This window comes from Metopolophium dirhodum, chromosome 1 (assembly GCF_019925205.1).
Source record: "Metopolophium dirhodum isolate CAU chromosome 1, ASM1992520v1, whole genome shotgun sequence".
Classification (NCBI taxonomy): domain Eukaryota; kingdom Metazoa; phylum Arthropoda; class Insecta; order Hemiptera; family Aphididae; genus Metopolophium; species Metopolophium dirhodum.
Window position 1 is genome coordinate 129,460,906 of NC_083560.1, and position 10,980 is coordinate 129,471,885.

At 28.0% G+C, this 10,980-nt stretch overlaps 1 protein-coding gene across 1 annotated transcript; it reads left to right on the forward strand.

Moving 5' to 3' along the window:
• Positions 1-8,450: 8,450 nt before the first annotated feature.
• LOC132935633 (calaxin-like) lies at positions 8,451-9,326 on the forward strand. The gene has a single exon (XM_061002228.1). The coding sequence runs from the start codon at positions 8,451-8,453 to the stop codon at positions 9,324-9,326; it is 876 nt and encodes a 291-aa protein (XP_060858211.1).
• The last annotated feature ends 1,654 nt before the right edge of the window (positions 9,327-10,980 follow it).

A 10,980-nucleotide genomic window follows, 5' to 3' on the forward strand; every position in this document is an offset into this window, starting at 1 on the left:
GTTTACATTTTTATTTCTCAAGGTACTGTCAACTTGAAAAATTATAAGTTTTCTTAAGCAATCTGCCAACAGTACTACAGTGAGTGTCTAATCTACAGAAGATCTCAGAGCAGAAATATAACCGATGGAGGCTGGTCAACCAGGTAATTCCCGTGACAATCGACAATACAGACATTATATTTTTGAACTTAACAGTGTTGGGTTAATTACTTTTAAAAAGTACCTAATGAAATTACATTACTTATTACTTCAAATATTTTTATTTAAATTACATTTATGTTAGATACCTAAAATTATTTTTATCACGTTACATTACTTTTTCATTAATAAAGTAGTGCGTTACAAATAACGTTACTTTTTCTTATCATTTTTTTTTGAAACAATATTCAATTCATATGATCAAATACTATAGACTAATCTTTAGTATTTGATATGATTCAATAAATTATTATGTATATATTTTACGATCATAGATCTAATGATAATAGACTTATTATAGTATTATGTAAAAAATGTACTTACAATCATCTCTCCTATCTATCTCTGGCTATAAGTCATAAATCATAATTCATTTTTATTAAATTTTATTTTTAAACTGAACTCTTTTCTTTCTGCTAATAAAGTGATAACATTTATTCCTGGAATGTTTAGTAATATTGTTAACTATTATCGGAATCAAAAATAAATATAAATGATTTTTCATTTTTCTGGGATATTTTAACGGCATGTTTTTGTATTACATTGAAAACTATTATAATACCTAACGTGAAAAATAACGCGTTAGTGCGTTACTTCATAGAAATTACTTTTCAAAAGTAATTTTGTTACAATTGCGTTACTTTGATAAAATGTAATTAAATTACTGCTGCGTTACTAAAAACGTAATTGCGTTACAGTAATTTATAATTTGCTTTACGTTACTACCGTATACTAGAACTTGACTATTTTACTGTTCTGTTTAAATAGTGTTATTTTGTAATTATGTCTTCTCAGTTCTCGAACGTAAGAGGTTGCTACACCCGCATGGTATGTCTTGACCTTACATCTAAATGTAAAATATGGCGCAAAAACTACTCGGGCTGTAAGCTAAGTTAAGCAACCAAATTTTGACAGTACATCATTGTTTTTAATTTTTCTAGTGAGGTTTCTAAGTGGTTTTTGCTCGAAACAGTTTTTTTTATGTTTTACATTTATAAGACGGAGACACCACATCCAGGTTTAGCGTCCTCTTAAGGCCTAAAGGGCCTAATACATGACTTATTTTATTTTATTGAAAATATTAAAAATTCAAAACCATTTCGATATATTTGATTGATAAAATAAAATCAATAAAATTGATCATATTTACAACTATACCTGTCAATATATTATTTAACATTGCATTTATTATTTATTTACAGTATTAACATGTAACCATCAATATGGGCTGAATAGAATTCAAGATGACAATTAGTAACTAAACTGCAGGCTGTACACTAACCCAAAACTAAATTATAGACTATAGTTTTTATACTTTATAAAGTATTTCCATATAAGTAATTTTTAACTTTAAACAATTTACGATACATATTTTTTGACATAAAAATGAAATAGACTGAAATAGTGAAATATAATTCAATTAAAAACAAAATAAATTAACTTAACTTACTTCTTAAAATAAAAAATTCACATGTTAATTAAAAAATCTAGTTAATGAATATCCAAAAGTAACAAGTTAAGTTAAAAAGTTTAAATTCAATTAACTTTTTAAATTAATTTTAACTTTTTAACTCATTAATGTCCAGCTTGGTAATTATCCTGTTCCTGCAGCAATTCTACAACGAGGACAACAGTTTTTATGTTCGTATACCAGGCAGTCTAAGGGTCAATTAGCCACAGCGTTGGCACATTTGTTTTCATCAGATGGTTAAACTATGGCTATGTGATAAAAGTTTGTGTGCCAACACTACGGCAATTAGATTGTTTGATATATATGCATGTAAAAACGTCTGACCTCGTCATAAACATATATCAGAGATACCACTAGTTCAGAACAACTAGATAACTGACTTAACAAACCAAGGTATAAAAATGTTGATTGCTGTAACGATAAATTTCAGTAATTCAATATTATGGATTTTTAAATGTTGTCTTGAACTAGTGAGCCAGACAGTTATTTACAATTATTAACAGATTATTATAAATATATACTTATTTTTGTAAAGTAATATTTATTCATTGAGATTATTTTTATATTCTTAAAATTTTGACAGCTTATTAAATGCAAATTGTATTTAATAATAATATTGTCTTCAGTTTTAATTTATTAACTTATATTTATTAACTTATACCTAATTTTGAAAAGAAATTACAGTGCATTTTCATATGTGATGTAAAATGTATTTACCAATTAATGTTTATTAGTAAAAAATTGCTTTTTATGTCATTAATAATATATTTTAACTGAAACTGAATTTGTATTATATTTATTACATATTAGTATGTCAGTTTTTCTATAGAAGTATTTGGAAAGTTAGATAACATTGAGCTATGATCTATGGTTGTGCAAGTGGGATAGATTTCAATACACACATGATATGTGTTTGGAAGTAACTTAATTTAAGTTACAAGTTACTATAACAAAACTACCACCAAATTTGACCACCAGGGTTGGTAGTTGTACAAATCTTGCCACACATACACGTGTTTGCTTACCTACCATAACAACACCTTACCAACCACAGTTCATAATCCCCTACAACAGCTAATGGCCATAGTTTCCGGGCTTAGATTCAATAAAAAATAAAATAATAAAAATAGTTTAGCAAAATGAGTAGCTGTTAATATTTTCATATTGTTGATTGTCATTATTTAGTTGATGTATTGTTGTATTAACAACATGATTATTAAGCTCAAGTGATATTTTTGAAAAAAAAGTAACTTCTATCGTAATTGAGTTCTTTTTTAAACAAAAGTAATGTAACTTAACAAAAGAAAAAAATTGACTTAAAAATAATTTCCTTACAAATTTGATAAGAAATTAGTAATGTAATTAAATAAGTAACTTCCCCAACACTGCACATTATACAATATACATCAAAGGCAATATTCATTACACAATAACTAGGTACCTATAATTGGTAATATTAAGTTTTAAGAAAAAAATATTTACTCTATAATACCATACTTGACATAATAAATAGTATTGGGAAAAATATAAAAATTGTAAAGAAAGAAGCCACTCAATTACTAACACCTGCCACCCAGGGACAAAACAAAAAATTAATTGTTCAATAGGAATGTGAAAATCTAAATATTAGTACCTCGATATGGGTGTAATTGACTCATAATAATAATTACTAAGCCGGCTTATACAGGTTATTTTGACGCTGTATGAATGCATATAAGACAATTTTGTATAATATACAGTATACACCTACTATTTACTATATTTGATGATTAACACTTAACAGTTCATACTTTTAGATTTTGGCTGTCAATGGTTCTCATGGAAGTGTGCTACATCCTATATCCCATGAGGGATTTAATTTCTATTTAATTTTGGTAGGTTATGTAATTTTACTAGAGCGTCAAATAATAATTAAGTTCTAAATATATTTTTAATTAGGTCATAATAAATTCTTATTTTTCAACTACACGTAAGGTTTCTTATTGGTTATTTTTAGGTGTGTTTTAATGACATTTTTGACTTGATAACTCATTAGTGCAGAGCGTTAATATTTGAAAAAAATACAAATCTGTATTATATATTACCTGGTGTTACTGGAAATTTGTCATCAGCTTTTAAAATGATTAGAATTAACTATTCAATTGTTTTAATGTTTTTTTATCCATACGAAGATTTATAGCTCAAGTTTTACGCTTATCAGTCGCTTCTTTTGCACCACTTTAATTTTCCCAAAATTAAGGGTGTCAGGGCCGGTCATGTATTAAGGAGAACAATTTAGGCAATTCAATTCACATGTTGTATCGGCTTTGCGCGGAACGTGCATGTGTGTGAGTATGTAAATCGATATTAGTGTGAGTGAGCTATAATTACACGCGCAGATAAAGAAATTTACGCATACGCATGCACAAGTCAGTGATTTACTTCGATGACTATTATCCAAGCACTATTTTGATGAACAAAAATGCTTTTACAGGAAAAACCCTCACGCCTCGTTGATGTGTCGGATTTTGGTAATTTATTTTTATCTAAAAGATGAGAAGTTTTTGAAGGTCGGATCATAGCTTGAATTTTAATTTTACTTTAGATAGTAGTAGAAAAATACGTTAGAAAAAGAACAAATATTGTGCATTATTCAAATGCATATTCCAGCATCTATAATTATATTTTTTAAAATCGAGCTTTGATCCGGCCTAAAAAATCTTCTCTACTTTTAAATTAAAAAAAAAATTAACGAAATCCGACTATTCTACAGGGCGTGAGAGTTTTTTCTATAAGACATGTTTTTGTACCAAAAGACGCACCGGCTCCGACCCCCTTAACATTATTGTCGTTTTCTTTTGGAAACCAATGAAACTTAGAGAATTGTCGTCTATGTAACATGAGATACAACCAAATAAAGTGCTATAAACATTGCTTTTATTTTTGATACTTCAAAATGTCTTCTTCCCTAGTGAGTGTTGTCATGTCGATGTGCGTCGTATGCCATCTTCCTCTGTCCGTTTACCATCTCTAGGGTGCAAAGTTAAAATTTGCTAATTTGCAAAAATAAAAAATTCCAGACACATAATATGGTTTATTAATTATTAGATAGTTTTTCTTTGCGCTCAAGAAAATTACTAGGGAAATTTAAAATGATATATCAAAGCAAAAACCCATTTAAAAATTTGCATTATTTTTCGGACGAAAATTAACTTAATTTAGATTTATTGAAATAAAATTAACTTGAAATTAACTCATTAATTTTGAAAAAAGTAACTTATTAAGTTAAAAGTTAATTTGAAAAAAAAGTAACGAGTTAATTAATTTAACGTTTTAACTTAATTTTAACTTTTAACTCGTTAATGCCCAGTCTTTGTACTATCTATATAGTAGATAGTAAGATGGTACTATACTATCTACACAAATATCCATATAGTTGTACATTCATGAACATTAGAATTTAGAGGACATCATCTAATGTTCATTAATATATTATGCATTATACATTAGCATAGATATCTGTGACTATCTATAGCCATAGTATTAATTATTTAGTCATTGTTATTTGTTATCTCTCAAAAAGTTGGGTTATTTATGCCTATAATGTAACCTCAGATAACCGTATAAAATTATGTAAGAATGCTATTTGTATTGAGATAAAAATGCAATTGTAATGTAATTTAATGTAATTGTTAGCGAGCGGTTTTTTTTTCAGTTTTTTTATGGGCCGGTCAAAAATTTTGTCCCCCTCTCAAAAACTGAAATGACCTCACTGGACTCTTGCAAGTTGCGAGTCTTGCCCGCCACTCTTCAGGCCATAACTGAGTAATAAGTATTTAGTTATAGGTGAAATTAAATAAAAAGTTGAACGTAATTACAAAAATATTTAAATTCACAAAAATATTCCAAAAACGAATAATCATAGACACTTGAAATGTACATCATATGTTTATTTTATCAACTCCCATACTTGAATACTTGATACAATTTTCTTGATGACTTGTTTTGAGCTGTCTAAGGACAATTTCAAATTTCAAATTTTTTAGTATTTTTTCTATAAATATCATTTTTATTTTATTTGTTGAGTTAAAAAGCGTCAAAATGTAATACAAAGCTCCTGATAAATTGCTTAAATAGTAGTTGAAAAATATTATTTTTTTAAATTCATTTAAAGTTGGATTTTTGTCAACATTTATCAAATTTAAAAATAAAAATGATTTTGTAGTTAAAAATTTATGAAATGTTCAACTTGTATAGGTAAGGACATAGCCATTATGTTAATTGATTAAAAAGAAACACGACTAATTGTTAAGATAATAAAATAAGTTATTTTTTAAAATTAATTAATTGAATAATATCGGTTAAATGTATAAATCCGCCCCCATCCATAAATATGCTTCAACAGATATAGAATTGAAGTTGTTCAGACTGTCCTAACTTAAACTTGAAGTTTAATCTTATTACATTTTAGATTCTGAACGGAGCGATGATGTGTGTTTTTTTTTTAAACTTTTAATTCTTTTTTTAATTTAATTTTTTTTGTGTCTGTCATCACCTTTTAGGACAGTAAAAGTGCTTGGATTTTCTTCAATAGTAACTTTTTTGATAAAGTGAATCTAGTTGGTACTTTGGGAGGTCTAAAGTAAAAATTTCCCAGTAGTTTTCAAAAGCGACATTTTGGTGTAACTTCAAAACAAATGAACGTATACCTACCTATACATGAAATGTTCACTGATTGTTTATATTTGCATTTGCTATACACGATAAAATTTTCAAAATATTTTGATTTCTTTTGAACTGTTTAGGAACATTTTCTGTTTCCAATTTTATTAGTTTTTTTTCTATGAATATCAATAAAACTTTATTTGTTGGGTAAAAAAGCTTGAAAAATAAATTAATGCAAGGCTCCTACTATACTATTACGTAATTGTACAATGACATTTGAAAAATATTAAAAATCCTTAGTCACAGTTTTTATTTATAAACATTTAAAGTTCAAATATTGACAAAATACGGAAAAATCATGAAAATTAGCAAATTATTTTGAGTTGATAATTCATAAAAATTGTTCTTTTTAAATCCAAGATTTTAAAATGTAACACAAGATTCCTCATAAGTTTGTCTACCTTTATCAAAAAAAAATGTCTACAAGCAAATCAAATTAAATTTTTACGAGCGTTTGAAGTTCATATTTTTACAAGATTAGGTATTCACTCAATTTCTCATGTAGCGGTTTTGTTTTTATTTTTTTTTTTTTTGATTTAACTTTATAAGCTCGGCGACTAAGGCCATTAGCTGTTGTAGGGGTTATGAGCTGTGGTAGGGACTAAGGGTAAGGTTGGTACGGTAGGTTGTTTTTATGATTGTTTTACGATTGTTACAGTATGTAGCAAACACGTGTATGTGTGGAAAGGTTTTTAACTACTATGAACCCAGGTGGTCACCCATCCGGGAGCTAGTAGCTGTGGCCGTTACTTACTCCCAATTCATATTTTCATTTTCTATACACCATCAAATTTTGAAAAATTTTTGACACTTTTTAACACGTTCAACGGGGTAGTCGACATCAGTAACATTGCGCGGGTCGCTGGTGTCGACTACCCGTCGACAAATATAAATTCGCTTTTATGAATTATAATTTTGATGGCGATGAGATAACGTTTGAAATATATTGTAGGCGATCAGGTACTGTCTCAAGAAGCTAACGATATAATTGGTTTTTATTTTTATTAATTTTTATTTATTTTTTCCATAAAATCGTATTTTTGGTGCGGCGACCCGGGCTATGCTTCGACATTTCTAGCGGAGCTCAACGTGTTAAGTTATTTACTGACATCGTCAGTTTTCAATTTTTTTAGTTTTTTTTCTATAAAATTTTATTTGTTGGGTAAAAAAGCGTGACAATTTAATATAAGGCTCCTGGTTTATCGTTCTAATAGCAGTTGAAAAATACATAGACACAATTTTTTTTATAACTTGAAAAAAACTTTATTTAACTTAATCACAATTTAATGTGATTTTTGATATTGCTTGTTTTCCACGATAGAGAGTCTATATCTGGATTAAAACTGAATAGTTTTAGCCTTAAATCACTCTCATCATTCAGTTAATTTCTACGTTTATTTAAAAAAAATTAAAGTGGAAAAAGCACGTTGACACTTCACACAGATAGGTAAGTTGTCGAAAAGCCCATTAAGTCTATCAGTGCAATTTAAGCGATTTTTGGATAGTCTTGCCGAACATTTAACCAGAATAGCACTAATGGTGTGCTTTTAAAAAACAATTTTAGAGTCTGATTACATGAAAGATCAATCAACGAATCTTGGTCACTTGCTTCACACCGTGCTCGATAAAATACGATAAAAATGACAAATAAAAGGAACCAATTAATAATAAATGAACTACATGAGATAAAACTATACATTCAAAGTTAGATAGCGTTAATTGTACACTGTAGCAGTGTAGTTAATAATGATTGAATATTATTATATAACCAGAAATATTATTAGATTATAATAATATTATTTTAAGTATATATAATATTTAATATTAAATTGTTCACGGCCCATGAACCGCTTTTAAATTCGATACTCCATAATATAATTGATCTAAAATTATCAAACAAATTTATTTTAATAGCATCAATAAGCGTTGGTTCTCATGGAAATAAATATTAATATAAAATCGCGTATGTTACTGGTTGTCAGTACAAAATAATAGATGCATTCATATTTTAATTTTGAAATACTATTTGAATTACTGAGAGGTTGACAAATATTACATAGTTTCAAATTAAATCAAAATGCCGTATAGTCCGATAAATAAGTGTTTACCGGCTACTCTGGACATACGTCTGCAACATAGATATTCAGACGTCGGTACGGAGCTCTCCCGTACGACACATTTCAATAAAATAGAAGTGCTCCGATTGCTACAGATGCATTACGTGCTGACAAAAGACAACACTATACCTATGAATAAGTTAAATTTCATACAGTTCATGGACGTTTTTTTAGGAGTGAGGAACGAAGATGCCATAGATAAAATATATCTACTTTGTTCCGAAACGAATAAGGAATACTTGACTGGGCCCGAGTTCGTCAAGGTATTGTCGATGTTGTTAAAAGGAACCCTACCCGACTTGATTAACTTTTGCTTTGAAGTCTACACGGAGATGATCAGGTCACCGAAATATATTAAAAAAGAGGACGTGTTACTGATGGCCAAAAGGAACAGCATGAAAATGTGTAAATTAGTCAATATGGAAGAGTACGATCAGAGTTTCGTAGATTTCGTCATGACCGAGGTGGACAAGGATCGTGATAATAGGATTTCACTAGAGGACTACCGTAAAGCTGTGCACGAAAATGTCGCTTGGTTGCAGTTCTTGGGGCAAATCCTTCCGGATTGCTCTAAAAAAGAGACATTTATGCAGTTATTTACGGATCAACCTTACGTTAATAATATAGAAACTACAGCAGCAGCAATGACTCGAAACAACAGGGAGAGTATTGCCAAAATGACCATGCTGAAACCGACAATTAGCCAATTCGAGAACATCCCTAGTAGTACGTCTTTTTCCAGCAATTCTACTAGTTTGGTGGTTAATCACGACATGACTCTTGCGGCTAAAAATAATCAATTAATATCAGATGAAAATTATTTAACATTGTTTTAAGCAATTATAGATGTGGGTGGTTTGTTATATTTATACACGAATAATAAATATGATTAGTAAGTTAATTTAAACTTTTTAACTTAACTTTTTTTAATTTAATTTTCATTAGATAACTTAATTTTTAACTTAACTGATTTTTAATGAAATTAAAGATACATTTTTTATAAATATAATAAAATTATTATTAATGATGCATACACTGCATAAACATTGACTTTTTATTATTTTAAACCGTATTACCTACTGGCTAATTATAAATATAAAAATAATAATAACTTAACCTAAGTTAATTGTAAGTTTTCATATAACTTTTAACTTGACTTCTGAGTTAAATTAGGATAGCTACCTATTAATTTTAAACTTTTTTTAAATGTTTTCCATCAACTTAACTTAACTCAATTAAAATGATAATTTACTTGCCCAGGCTTGGTCTATATATATTTAACTATTTATCAGTTTATCTTACCTGACATTATAATATACCTACGTAATAGGTATCAGGTATCATGTAATTAATTGTATTCTACTGCCTGAGTAATTTTATGGCACAAGTTTTCGAGAAGATTTTTTTTTTTGCACAAAAAATATATATTTTTGATAATTTATATACACTTAAATAAGCATATTTTCAATAGTTTTGAAGAACTGTCACAGATCTTAGTAACATGTGTACTTCCAGTAACGCTTTATACTATCTCGCATTCTTTACTATATGGAAATGTACCTAATTATTATAGTCGAAGAGGTATACAGTTTTAACTGATTACAATTTTGATTCAATATAATAAGTACTAATATATATCGAATATATTGTACAAATCACTTTCAAAGAATGTTCTCTACCATGAAAAATGTTAGTTTTTTTCCTATTATACAAATAAAATAATTATGTAGTATAAAGAAGTGTTTCGTTCTGTAGGCATATTATAGTGCTTTTATGATACATTTTTTCCGGAATTAAGTTAGATTACTGTATAGCAATTAGATAATATACGATTAAGAAATAACTAATTATACGGAATCGTTCAGTAATTTAAAAATATGAAGTTTATGTTTATCGCTTTAATGATACGCGTGCATCATGTGCGTACGAGAACAAACCCGCTGCTGAATAGTTACAATTTATATTTTTAATACAATACAATATTATAATAAACAATAATATATACTTATACATATAATACTGGAATAGAGCTTAATAGCTACTTACATTTTGTCCAGTCTAGAATATTTCCTCACGCAACGATGTTAATAATATGTTGTAGATTAAAATATTATCAGTATTGAAAATTTAAATTAATAAAAATATAATAATTATTGTCAGTTTATCAACTGTATATTGCCATTATTCGGTAGAAGAGGCACCTTAAAAAGCAAACATTTATTGGCAGCAAAAATATTAAAAATGCAAATGCTGAGCGCCTTGTATACAAGGCTGGACAAGTTAACGATTTTTATTAATTCGTTAAGTTAAATTATTTTAAAATAATTAAGTTAAGTTAAGTTAAAAGTTACTCGTATTTTTTTTCGTTAACTCGTTAAGATAAAAGTTAACTTTGAAAAAAAAGTTACTTAACTTAGTGTAAAGTTAAAATTTGCTTATTTGCAAAAATAAAAATTCCAGACACATAACATATTGTTTATTAGATATTTT

What these genes read in the sequence shown, in the direction of transcription:
- LOC132935633 (XM_061002228.1), top strand. Translation starts at nt 8,451, where the DNA reads ATGCCGTATAGTCCGATAAATAAGTGTTTACCGGCTACTCTGGACATA.